The sequence below is a fragment of the Schistocerca piceifrons genome, chromosome 4, assembly GCF_021461385.2.
Source record: "Schistocerca piceifrons isolate TAMUIC-IGC-003096 chromosome 4, iqSchPice1.1, whole genome shotgun sequence".
NCBI lineage: Eukaryota > Metazoa > Arthropoda > Insecta > Orthoptera > Acrididae > Schistocerca > Schistocerca piceifrons.
In genome coordinates, this window is record NC_060141.1 from 456,457,579 (window position 1) to 456,471,248 (window position 13,670).

At 41.6% G+C, this 13,670-nt stretch overlaps 1 protein-coding gene across 3 annotated transcripts in view; it reads right to left on the bottom strand.

Annotated features, from left to right (window-relative positions):
- The window catches only part of LOC124796364 (DALR anticodon-binding domain-containing protein 3), a 94,980-nt gene extending 81,511 nt beyond the window's left edge, over positions 1-13,469 (bottom strand). The window contains exons 1-2 of one of the 3 annotated variants that reach the window (XM_047260523.1): positions 13,020-13,469; positions 12,529-12,699 (exon numbers count right to left, since the gene is read on the bottom strand). In XM_047260523.1, the coding sequence (XP_047116479.1) occupies positions 12,529-12,699; positions 13,020-13,283 (435 nt within the window). In that variant the 5' untranslated portion in view covers positions 13,284-13,469. Of the gene's footprint in view, positions 1-12,528; positions 12,703-13,019 lie in introns of all 3 variants that reach the window. The other 2 variants (XM_047260522.1, XM_047260524.1) reach the window with 2 other exon arrangements.
- Positions 13,470-13,670: the final 201 nt, after the last annotated feature.

The following is a 13,670-nucleotide window of genomic DNA, read 5'->3' on the forward strand; positions in this document are numbered from 1 at the left end:
TTATACCACTTAAGAGGCAGCTGACAGCTTCTTTGGCCAACTGATGTTATTTTGTTCAGGATTTTAATGCCTCTCTGACAAAGAATTCCAACAAGTGCAAAAGTTTTTATTTTCATCAGTATTTCTCTCTAATTATGAACTTATTTTCTGTTTGCAGGAAGGTCATTTATTCTAAACTGTTGTGTGGGCTGTGATCTTTAATTTATTTTTTGCATATCAATTGCTAGATGTTTCAAGAACTTCCCCACTAATTTCTTCTAATTTAGCCTTTGTGTTTGCAGATACTACAATTAGCAGATCATCTGCACTGGCTATGTGCCCTCTAGTGAGACATACTTTATAGCTAATTCAATAAAGGTTCTTTGCCAACATCCCACAATTCTGGAATACAAACAGAGCCCCATGGGCAGCCTTTGCTGATATTTTTCACAATTTTCTCCCTGAGACACTACAGTTTTGCCTGCCTGTCTGTGGGTAATCTTTTAACCTGTTACAGAAACACCTGTGGCAGTCCATTTGCTTCAGTCTTTTGAATATAACAGGTTACCATAAGTTACTGGATGATCCACCTATGACAGCCATTATGCCTATACAATACTTGCCCCCTGAGTGTTCACAATATGCACTGCATGATTTACGACATTTTTAATGAATTTTGCTTTCCTGAAACTGTACTGCAGGGGGCTCTTGCCAATTACCAGTCTATGATCCCTTAGACAATGGCATAGAATCTTTTCCCTGTAGTCTGACTTGGGCACTTACCCAACAAATTGGTCCATAAGATTCAAGTTCTCCTGGGCTTTTATCTTCACGTTTTTTAATAGTGAATGACAGTATATCTAATACATAGATGCCAACCTTAACAAGAAGCTGTCAGTTATCAGATGGAAAATATGGGTGGAATGTGGGGGACCTCCACCCGCAAAAATATTAAAAATTAGAAGCCTCATTTTAAACTTTAAATGCTATATTTCAGACATTGTCCCACCCTAAATAATGCCAGGAATAAAAATGACTTTAAATGAAAAAAATCATGTTAAATGTAAAAGGCTACAAACTAGTTTAGTAAACATCAAGGGTGCTTCAGAAACATTTCTGTAATTTTCAAATACTGCAAAAGCAACACAGAGATCGTACACAAATTACTAATGAAAGTAAAAGAACTTTGACACAAAATACACTTACATTGTTAAAAAGAGGCCTGTCATCATTGTTTTATACAAAAATATTCACAACTGTTTTTATCCACTGCCCCTACTTTTTCCTGTATCTGCCCTGTACGTGTATTATTAAGCGTTGCCGAGTTTTCGAGAACTTTGAGAACAGAAACAAGGTTTTAAGATACAAAATTTCATTATTCTACTGCTTTCCAGTAATTTACAATTTGGGTGCAAAGCTGATGATTTTTGTAAAAATGCCAAAAAATGGCTATTTTTAGACCACCTTTATGAAAAAGTGTCTTCTGCAAACATTTTTAAACAGTTTTAATTGCTTATACCATATTGTAAACCACCTAAAAAACTAGATCCAGTTTTGCAGTGTGCACATATAAGGCCCTAAGAAAAAGCAATAAGGTGGAGATGCATTTAAAATACACCCATATTCCAATGGTAGCCTACTCAAAGATATCTCTATTAAGTTCTACTATTGTTTAGTACCCTCCAGGGAAGGTAATATCAGAAGTTCTGATGACTAGGGAGTGAGATTGAGACTGAGTCAGAAAACCTGGGAAAAACTTCAAAATTTAAATGTGTGTTACCAAGGCACTGACCATCTTGTTAGTAAAATTTTTACAAAACAGCTGCAAGACACATCATAAAAACTGCCTTCAAATTTTACACCACTGTCATATACTGTAAGTTTTGTCTATAAATTTGCAATGTTATGACATGCTAGTTCAATTCCAGTTTAAAACATAATCACATTCTGTGTTTGCATAGCTTGCAGTTTATGTGAACTGATGAAAAATTGGGTAAATGCGTTGGTATGGTGCATTGTGGTTTAACCACTGCTGGCTTCTTTTAAAGTGAGAAATCCAACATTACCACTGGCACAGTGCCATGCCCAATAGCTGTGCAACTCCAGCTACCAGTGGGTTTCTTTACCACAGGTTCCCAAGCCTGATAATGGTTTCTTTACACAGGATCCCATGCCCGATGATATATTTCTCCAGTTGTCAGAGGACAATGCTAGAAGGGGCCTTTTTAAGATGCTAAGTTTACATTTCCTTCCAGGTATTTGAATATGTTACAGGTTTCATTAATTTGTTGTAGAAAGTCATGAAAAAAACTTTACTGCCAGCCTGATAATGTCATTGAGGGTGCTGGAATAACTGCAGTAATATATTGTTTCAGAACCCGGTACTTGTCACTCCTCAATGTGGGTGCTGGGCCAGTGGGTGCTTAAAGTTTATTAAAGCATCCCTCTGTGGAAGTATCACATATTTCCAATCCACCAGTCTTTTTCATAAATGCATGCAGCTTACTGTACTGGCTAAAGGTCAGATGTTAATAAATCTCCTTCATTACTGTCACTAGCTTTCGCAAGAAAAGATGAATCATTAGGGAAACTGCTGGCTTGCATTGTTGTTTCATCAACTGGCAAAAAATCATGATATTCTCTAGTTCCTGCTAAAGTATGCCCATGATAAAGCCACTTTCCTTGTAACACTTTATTTCATTCAATTTATTCTTTGCCGATGAAAGCAAATTTTGTGTCATTAATGCTCTCACTGCAGAAGTGAAACAGATCAGTCCTCCAGCCAGGACACATTTATGAAAAAGAGTGGCGGATTGGAAAATATCCATGAAGCTTTTGCTGAGCAGAAGGATACTTTAATAGGCTTTATGTATCCACAAGGATCAGCAAGTTCATTAACTGGCCACCAAAGAGGGACAAGTGCTAAGTTCTGGAACAGTACATTATTGCTGTTATTCCAGCACCCTCAGTGACATCATGTTGGCAGTAGTACAATTTTCCTCATGATATTCGACAGCAAATAATGATACCTATAAAAAATTCAAGTACCTTGTATGAAGTGTAATCTTAGGGGCCTAAAAGAGATCACTTCTAACTTTAGAATGTCAAATCAAACACCTTTCAGCCATCTAATTTCCAAACTTATTTTACCTGGCTACCAGTTTCAGTGATTTACTATGCCATCTTCAGACCCCTGACCAACTTGTAGGAAGATTCCACTTCGGTTCTGGTCAAAACAGGGTCCAGCAGTCAAATTCTAGTATCTGTAGATTTCTGCATGCTATGGTGATCACTTCAAACCACATGAGGGTGGCATGGTAAACTGCTGAAAATGGTAGCGATATAAAATAAGTTTGGAAATTAGATGGCTGAAAGGTGTTAGATTTGATTTGCCACAGTGGATACACTGGTTCCCGTCAGATCACCGAAGTTAAGCACTGTCGGATGGGCCAGCACTTGGATGGGTGACCACCTGGGCCGCCACATGCTGTTGCCATTTTTCGAGGTGCACTCAGCCTCTTGATACCATCTGAGAAGCTACTTGACCAAATAGTAGCAGCTCTGGTCAAAGAAAACCATCATAACGGCCGAGAGAGCGGTGTGCTGACCACACATCCCTCCTATCCGCATCCTCAGCTGAGGATGACACAGCAGCCCGATGGGCCAATTGTGGCCCGAAGACAGAGTGTTTTCACATCAACTACAAACTATGTAAACACAAAATATACTATACTTTAAACTGGAATTACAATTAGCACGTGAACAGCATTACACAGTGAAAATACACTCTCAAAATGATCTTTTACATGAATCTGTTCCTAAAAATATCAGACATACTGCTATGAACTTCCCCAAAACCTACCAAATGCGAGAATGATGTAAAAGCCATAATGCGTATCAGATCAGCATCTATTGGACATGATGGCATTACAGTCCAAATGATGAAGCTTATTACTGACTCACTACTGCCCACAATAACAGATATCTTCAACCACTCTTGAACACCAGTGTTTCCCCGCAGCCCTAGAAACAAACACTAGTTAAGCCACTACCTGAAAAGGATGTTGCCACAGCACCCTCCGATTACCGAACTATTTGCATTCTTCCCGCACTGTTCAAGGCCTTACCTAACAACAAACAATCTACTTAATAAATAATAATCAGTGCTCTGTAAATATAACAGCACAATATCTGCCTTAATAAAGGCAACAGATGACCTGAAGCTTGCCATAGTTGCACACGAGACAGCTATTATGTGCTTCTTAGACTTTAGCAAAGCCTTTTATTAGCGGGCTAAATTTTTTGCCAAGGGCAGTGCATTGGTTTCGTTCATACCTGACATCTTGAAAGCAATGCATCATGTCTGGCACCATAAGTCACAATGGAGACAGACAGTATAAGGCATCCCCAGGGTGCAATGTTAGCTATTATATTCTTTTCACTGGATGTCAATCTAGGGCTAACTGGAGAAAGGAATGCGTGGAATCTGAAAGAAATGTGGGTGTACCCGTGTTCAAATAGATTAGACTGGGCTGTTTGAGGGTATCTACTATGAGAGAGCCTCTCGGACAGGGATGTGGAGTGCCCCAAATGGTTTGGTGGGCACTGAAGTCGCCAAGCAGCAAAAAGGGAGGGGGAAGTTGAGCAGTAAGTTGCAAAGTATCTGCCCTGATGACAGAAGAAGACAAGGGTGAGTAGACATTGCAAAGAGAGAAGGCAAAACAGGGAAGGGAAAGACAGACAGCAACAGCTTGAAGCTGGGTGTGCAAGGAAATAGTGTGATCATGGACGTCGTCTCGAAAGAGCAACATGACTCTCCCGTTAGCCGGCAGCTGAAGTGAAGTGTGGGAGGTGAAAGCGATTGTGAAAGTGTAATTTTCTTTCCTGGAGTCAGAAAACAACTGGAAGTATGATCACAAGAGGAGCTGTAATTCAACCCTATTGGATGTGATGCTGTGAACTGGAGAATAACCTTACCTGATACGACATGAGAGGTATCAAATAAGGGGGGGGGGGGGGGGGGCAATGAGTGTAGCAGCTGCCAAGTGCCAGAATTCGAACATGCACAACAATGCGCTTCAGAGGTCGGAGGATCCTGGTCCTCTAGTTCGCGGAGGTGTTGGTATTTGCCTTCGGTTGGCCAGCAGACTGGTTGTTGGCGGTGGGTCTCGGTGAAATGGAGGTCGGCCAGGTGAAGGTATTTCATGGTGACACCAATGAAGAATAATGCCAAGGTGGAGAAGGGAAAAATTGTTTGCCCTTGTTTCATTGCTTAGAACCCTGCCATTTGTCAGGTGCAGACCCAGACGACGGCTGGCTGGATGAGCGCAGAAAGTCATCGTGAGAGTACTCCTTTTTGGATTTCCATGCTTCTGTTTGCAAGGCATGTAATGTCACTGGTGCAGGCAAAGGTTTGTTAGTAAAGATGAGGGTTTGACCTTGGAGCTGGACGATTACACAATCATGGCACTAAACTGGAAGTTGTAAGCCTTCATAGCCATGCCCTTCGTACGTCGGGTTGCAGCAGCACCTGTATGATAATTGCCAGAGGGTGGTGTACAAGGATTGTGGCTAACCAACATTTTCTGAGCAATGTGAGTAGGAAACTTTTCCTTCACCCAGATCTCCTGAATGGCTCTCTAATTGAGATAGATTGGACAGTCATGAGAGAAAGCAGCATGGTCACCCTTGCAGTTGATTGAGTGCAGGGAAGGAGATGGACACTCACCCTCACGAGCATCCCTGCCGCAAGTTATGTATTTGGCTGCATTTTCATAAGATTCACGGGTGTCATTGTAGTGCTGACATGTGTAGCAACACGTGGGATTTGGGATATATGGTCTGACAGTAACAGCTTTGTAGCCAGCCCTAATTTTTGATGGCAGTAACACATACTCACATGTGAGGAATGGAGTGCAGTTTGGCACTAATACTTTATGAACACTGCTCATGATGCCATCACTCCCTGGTCAGTGAGGTAGGCTGTAATTTCAGCCTCTGCCAAGCCATTGTGCAGTCAAGTGTATACAACACCACATGGGGAATTTAGAATGCACAGGGCCTCTACTTTAACAGGGTAGCTGTAAAGTGTTGTATTAATAAGTTTCTGTACTTGAAAAGCACTGTCCAGCTACATACGCAAGGTCCCATTATGCAACTGAGAACAGGCCTTCGCAGGACTGGCAATGGCATCCACACCCTTCTGAATGGATTATCTGTCGTGAAATTGTCACCATCATCCATGCACGACACCATGAGGTATCAGGGTGCACCTTGGAGAGGTGTCAATTCTTTCATCTTAACCCATTTACATTTTTGAAATGAGGAACTCATTGCAGAGAACTCCCCTATGATTGGCAGTGTCTCGGATGGTGGACTCCTTACCGCTGGAGAACCCTCCCTATGAGGGGCTCATCTGCCTTAGGTGCTTGTCCACACCAAGTGCTTGTCCACAACTTAAGTCGCACCTCACAGACTCCAGACAGAGGGCCAGTCAGCATAGAGGAAGTTACCAGCTCAGGCAATCACCCCTCACGGGTCTGACCTTCACCAGGGGGTACATACGAGCCATACTTGTCAACTTGGGACTGGGAATTATGCGTTACACAGCCACCTTTCACACATCAAATGCAGGGGCCAGTCTTCAGGACTGCAGTAGGAGGAGGAGGAAGAAGAAGAAGAAGAAGAAGAAAAGGAAAAAGAGATACCTTATATGCCAAAGTGGAGGAAGGGTGAGAAATGGAGGGACAGGGAAAGAAAGATGAGTGGACAGGATGAATCCATACAAAGTTTCACCAAAAACTTCGGTTTCCCGAAGTAGACTTATGACTCAGTCCCCAAGGAAGGGGAAAAGAATAGCAGAAAGATAGACACGCAGCACAGAAAGGGGAGGAGTGCTGCAAAGGCTGGGGACCCGTGGTAACGAAGCACATACTCACCAAAGAAAAATGCTGAGCCCCCTGGGATGGGGTGGGGGGTGAGGGAATGGTAGAAACACTTGTTCCCATCAGAACAAAATTCCCAGTATTCTTAGCTGGTGCAGTCTCCCTGAACTTCTTTTTCCCAGAACTCCCCATATCAGAAAATATCTATCTTGTACACCTGCAAATTCTTTTTATATCTGCCACTATCATTATTCTTATTACATTACTACTATTATTATTATTATTATTATTATTATTATTATTATTACTGTTATTACCATTATCACTATTAGTGGCAGCAGCTGTAGTAGTACAAGTACTGCCAGTATTAATTTCATTAGCTCAGAGTCGGTATTATTGAGGTACTCACATTGCCAAATCATTTCAATACTATTTGTCATATTCATTTTTTTTTAAGCATACTCTGTGAGTGCACTGATTAATGAACATACCCATGATGTTTCAGCATCCTGTGATGTATACAGCCCACACTGCAGCACCCTGAACACCATCAGAGTAATTATAATAACCCAGAATGTCATGCTGACTCGTGACACACCTTTTCAAGTTTTTCCGGTTATTCTGATTAAATTTCAATTCCTAGTCACCAGGACTTCTGATATAACCTTCCCCAGAAAATACTAAACAACTGTAGAACATAATAAAAGATGTCAGATTTAATCTGAGTAGTAACAGCAGAATATGGCCACATTATAAATGCACCTCCACCTTGTCATCAGTTTTTAGGACCTGATATGCTCACACTGCAACACCAAGTCTAATTTTTCAGGTGGTTTAGAATATGGTCTTTCAAATGTAAATGGTTTAAAAGAGATTGAAGAAGACTTTTTGCCATTTTAAGAAAAAAATGTCAACTTTGCCCTCAATCTGTACACTACGAGAAAGCAGGAAAATGAAATTTTATACCCTAAAAACTTTTACTGGTAAGTTAGAATGAGCAAAGTTTCAGATTTATCATGCAATTACACCTCTTGTTATAAAAAGCTATTTACTTAATTGAGTGCAAAAATTGTACAAGATGCCTTAGTTTAGTTTCTTTCAAGAAAATATTACCAGAGATACTTCTCATAGTTGCCGGAAATTCAGTGGCACACTTTCAATAGTTGCAATGTGGGTTCAAACAAATGACTATATCTCTGGAAGTAGGATATCAGTGAAAGTATTATACTGACGAAAGTAAAACTTTACTGATATTCATTGGGAACCTCTAGATCACTTGGCAAGAAATGACCTGATAGTGTGTTACAGCAATCTTGCGTCCGACAATTCGGAAGGCAGAATTCAGTATTTAGAGCTTTTCTGCATCATCCTGTGGCAGCTCATAAAGATGTTTTCTGACAGTCATTCTTTTCCAACACCATTCATGAATAGAACAGGAAAAGGGGAAAAATTATAGCTGTAATGGAAGTACACTTTTGCCACACATCGTAAGGTGACATGTGGAGCATAGATGTGGATGTCAACACGGAGAACATAAAAAACTAAGTATGGAATGGCCACACAGTTTGTACTGCATACCTCTCAAGTTTACGGTTGAGCACTGCTGTGTCTCTCTGGGCTGTTAGTTTTACATTACAACTAACCTGCCATTTTCATACTCAAAACAATGGAAAATGTGGTTAGTAAAAAAAAAGTTGCTTTTTTATACATCTGACTACAAGCTAAAGACCATACAATGAATAATGGACTACTGATCCTGTTGACAGTTGAAAAACACACAGGTACAATCTGGCTTAAGTGAAGTGTTCAATACCACTTTGTCAACTCAACCACAACGTCGCATTTCAACTTGACTTTGGGCTACGCTGTCATGTATAAGTTTCTCATTAACATTTATTGGCTTTGCCTACTGATAAGCAAACTTCCACCTTCCAACCTAACCTAGGCCTCAAGTTATGCCTCAGATGAGTCTGTCATGATAACCTACAGTTCAAAAACTAACACATAGGTGCAAAAGAGATATTATTATAAAGGGCATGGACCACAGGCAATAAGCACTCATACAGAAAGTTGGCTTTGCTATACTGGCAGTATCAAATGCCTGTCAATGATAATGCACTAAATAATCACACAGTTCATTCAGAATATGCACAGCCTTGGTGATGTCAACTGAGGGGTCAATTCAACTTGTAGGCCTATATATTCATATATAAAGGTAAGCTACAGCCTCTCACACTCCACCCCTGCAGTGTGTCATATTGTCGCTCACCTACATCAGACTTCGCCGTCTGAAATGTCTGGACGAGGCAAGAGAGAAAGCTGGCTCCCGTGCTCGAATTCTGATGCAAGCCATCAGGAATGATCGCTTTGTCAAGAAGAAGACGAAGAAGAAGGCAGTGCAGCAATGCTACAATTGCCAAAAAATGTGGCATGTTGCCAAGTCAAACAAGAGTACAGTCACGTGTTTGAATTGCCTGAATGTGCAAGACACATGCGACTGTGACAAGCCAAGAAGTACTGCTGCCACATGCTTGAATTGCAGCGGTGCTTACACTGCTAACTCATGCAGCTTTAGTTACATAATGCCCTGGAAACTGCAGAAGAGAGCTGCCACGTGCCCACAGCCCGTCAAAGGCAATAACACAATGGCCCCCCCCCCCAAACCCAACCCAACAGGTGGAAGTGGGCTGCGTTGCCATAAGAAGACATCACAGATGATGTGCTGGATGTCCTCACAGCGACAATGGTGGCAGGAAGGACTGCCATGAAGGATGAGCTTGTAGCTGTCCACCGGCAGTTGCAACAGCTGCGGGATGACCTGAGAGCTGAAAAGAAGATGCCTGTCCCTGCCATCATGTTCCCTGTGACACAGAAGGCAAGGGTGGATGCTGCCACCCAGACGGACACAGCCCCCCCTCCCCACCCGGCAGAAATGCGGAAGGCTGCAATGATGCTCATGGATGTTGAGTCACCTGCTCTCCTTCCCGAAGGGGAGGCTGGCCAGTGGACACATGACAAAGAGACACCCATCGAGACAACCTCACAAGACAAGGAAGAGTTAGAGGAAGAACGGAAATACGGAAGCGTCCGATCCCGCCCGTCTGCTTTGACCCATGACGTCACAAATATGGCGGATGTGGTGTCACCGCCAGACACCACACTTGCTAGGTGGTAGCCTTTAAATCGGCCGCGGTCCGGTAGTATACGCCGGACCCGCATGTCGCCACTATCAGTGATTGCAGACCGAGCGCCGCCACACGGCAGGTCTAGAGAGACTTCCTAGCACTCGCCCCAGTTGTACAGCCGACTTTGCTAGCAATGGTTCACTGACAAATTACGCTCTCATTTGCCGAGACGATAGTTAGCATAGCCTTCAGCTACGTCATTTGCTACGACCTAGCAAGGCGCCATTATCATTTGCTATTTATCTTGTGATGCATGAACCGTCAGACTGATGTTCACCAATTATGGATTAAAGTTAAGTATTCCAGAAGCTACGTACCTTTTTTGCTAGTCTCAATTCCTTGTCATTTTCCAGACCTCATGCGAGCCTGCGTGAGCTTAACGCGTGCCTTTCGCCTTCCTCATAGTGGCTTGACTGTCTTGCCAAGCCACAACAGCGGAAACGACCATAAACCACGATTCCAATACGGCGCATATAAAGTCGGTACGTACACATTATGAGGACGAAAATACATCAAAAAACAAACACACACACACACACACACACACACACACACACACACACACACACACACACACACTTTCCACAAAAAGCCTAATGACACTAATGGGGCAAACGTGGGAAATGGGGTGTTTTTAGGTGGGGCAAACTAGATATAAACAAATCTTAGACATCCACCCCCATACAAAACCACACAAAACGACGAAAAAAAACTCCCAAAATACCACTAAACACGATATCATCTGGAATCAGACACTTCCCTTGACCTATATAGCTCAACAGCAGCTCCCGATCCCATAAATTAGGATCAAACACTTCCCCTTGGCCTATATAGCTCTAAAACATCTCCCGATACCAATATCAACATACACAGTGACACACTGGGATAGAACACTTCCCTTGACCTGTGCACTGTTAATTTTATCCATCATATCCATTTCTGAACAAAAACAACTGATTAATTTTACTAAAATTACCACACGATGTACAGCGAACAACACTAAATTAACCTTCACACAAAATTGTTAACTCACTGAAACGAATTCCGCTAGAAACACAGCCGACACTCAAACAATTCTGGATAATGAGCAAACGCAAACTGAGCCCATTACACCACACAAACGAAAACCCTGAACATACCACCCGAGGGCACAACAAACCACAACACGACGACATGTACAAACACGTCACACTCACAAACCAAACTCCATGCCATCACACACGACAACACCCTTACGTCACGGGTCAAAGCCGACGCATGGGATCGGACATTTCTGTCGACCCGGAAGAACTGCATGAATGCCTGCCGCTCCCAGTTGAGTGCAGTGTGTAGCCTGTGCTAAAGAAGATGGCAGCATCACTTCGAGACAGGACGTAGCTACACCTGAACAACCCATATCCCATTACCCCTTCGGACTTTCCTAAACCATCTCTTCCACAAAAGTCACACGATTTCTATGAAGTCTGTGACCTCTTGTGTGATGTCATATCAAAGAAGGAGCTTAGGACCATAAATACCAATCCTATATTCACCCCCACCGACTGGAAACACCCCGTGTCTCAGAAAGGTGGGTGAAGGAAGAATTTCGGTCGGGAAGGAGGAAGTCTTGCACTGACGATATGGCAGCCAACGACTACTTCGACAAACTTAACAAACTGGGGATAATGAAAGAATAATTTAACCACTAGCTTGATAGGTGCCATGTTTTTTTCTACTCCTGCACAACTCCAAGACAATGCAACAGAGGCCCACTATCATCAACCAGAGAAGATCGAGGAGGAACAGCAGACCCCTGCTTAGCCTCCAGCACCATGGACTAAAGGATATATCCATCTGTTTTTGGACCATCCCCCACCAGTTTTATTACCACATATCACATGAGATATACTCTCAATAGAAGTTGGAGTAAACGTAAGTAGGTTAATACAGAAAATAATAACTGGGTCTGGAAGCATGCTTCCATACCCTAATTATTATGATGACCATTTGATTCCTTCACGGCATTTCACTTGCTGCTGGGTTTCTCTTTTCTGAACAAGTTGTACTGATATTTTGTATCACTGATAGCTATTAATGTTTTCTTTGATTCGAATATGAGAAATGTTGTACAAAATCACCAAAATGTGTGCAGGACAGCTCTTTATACTGGTAATAGTTTGAAGAAAGTATGACCATAGATGCTACACACTAGAGAAATGATATTATCAACAAACAGCTATTTAAATAACAGTGAAATGACAACTGGGCCGTGAAAAATGTTGGCAACTATTTTGTAATCCTAATGCTAGAAGAATGGAGCCTTTAAATTTACCTGCTAACTGGGACCCACTTATCACAAACATGGAAATGAGTGTACAAGAGCTTTTTTTTTTTTTTTTTTTTTTAAAAAAAAAAGGGAAACTATGTTATTAAAGTCCCACGGTACGGAAGTGCCATGGATTAACAAGAAGGTCTATCTCTGTGGCTCCAACACTGCATACCTGCTTTCTCTTCTGACAGCTGCCATACAAATGCTGCGCCTGAAGTACGTTTCTGAGGGTTGTTCTAAAGGTATAGTCCTTCTGGAAATAAATGACGACGCGGTTCCTCTGAATCTCACATTTTTCTATTCTTAACTTCCAAGTTGCGCTAGCTTCTTTCAGAGATGTAAGCTGCTGTAGGTAAAAGTTGATAAATGTCAGTAAATCACTTCCAAAAGCACATATGCTGAGCTACAACATTTTATTTTTAAATTTTGTTGTTACCATTAACAATAGCCCGGTATATATCCGATTAGTACACATTTTAAGTTTCCTAATAAATGCATGCTTTGCATGTACGAATTGTAAATACATTCAACAGTTTGTGAGCTATTTAAAATTTAAACATCAAGAGACTTAATTCTAATTATCGACACTTGTGATCTGACGTTTTTCACGTCATTGAGATACATAAAAAGGGCGCACAGTGGCTCCATATCAAAGTCACTTGCCTCTTTCAGGTTCAATTCCTTGCTATCCGACTCGCTTATGGAATCTGAAGTAACAGAGCTCTCCAAAATTGCGGCTGTAGGCAGTTCACAGTTTGTCTCATTTTCTTTAAAGTTCGTCATTGTATAATAAAGGGGAAAACTCATGTCACCATCACGAAGTAAATTCTCACTGTGCTTACGTACGTTGCATTTTACTGATTCATTAGTTAAGTTAAAATGATTGCAGAGATTTTCAACAAACGCGTTTATTACATCGTGATCCATAATCGCACTACTCTTACAAACAAACCGTAAGCATACTTCTTTCACAGTATGCCATGCACTTGTAAACAACACAGCATCCACAAGTCTGGATCAACTGTTCTATTGCCGAATAGCAAAGATATGGCTCCAGAGTGTGTGTAAAAGAGTGCATTTTGGTGTTTGCTCAATTCACAGTCACCTGTATTTTTAGGCCACGTTGTTCTTCGTGCTATATTTTCTGAAGCCGGATTTCTACTTGATTCATTTTCAAGACAAGAGATTTGCCATAAATAAAGGAAAGCGAATGGACCAAAAGAGATTGAGTTATTCACAATAAAGGATGGCAGGCAAAAACAGTTGCAGGATAGAATTTTTTTATTAAAATTCTTGACCAAGGTTTCGGTACAT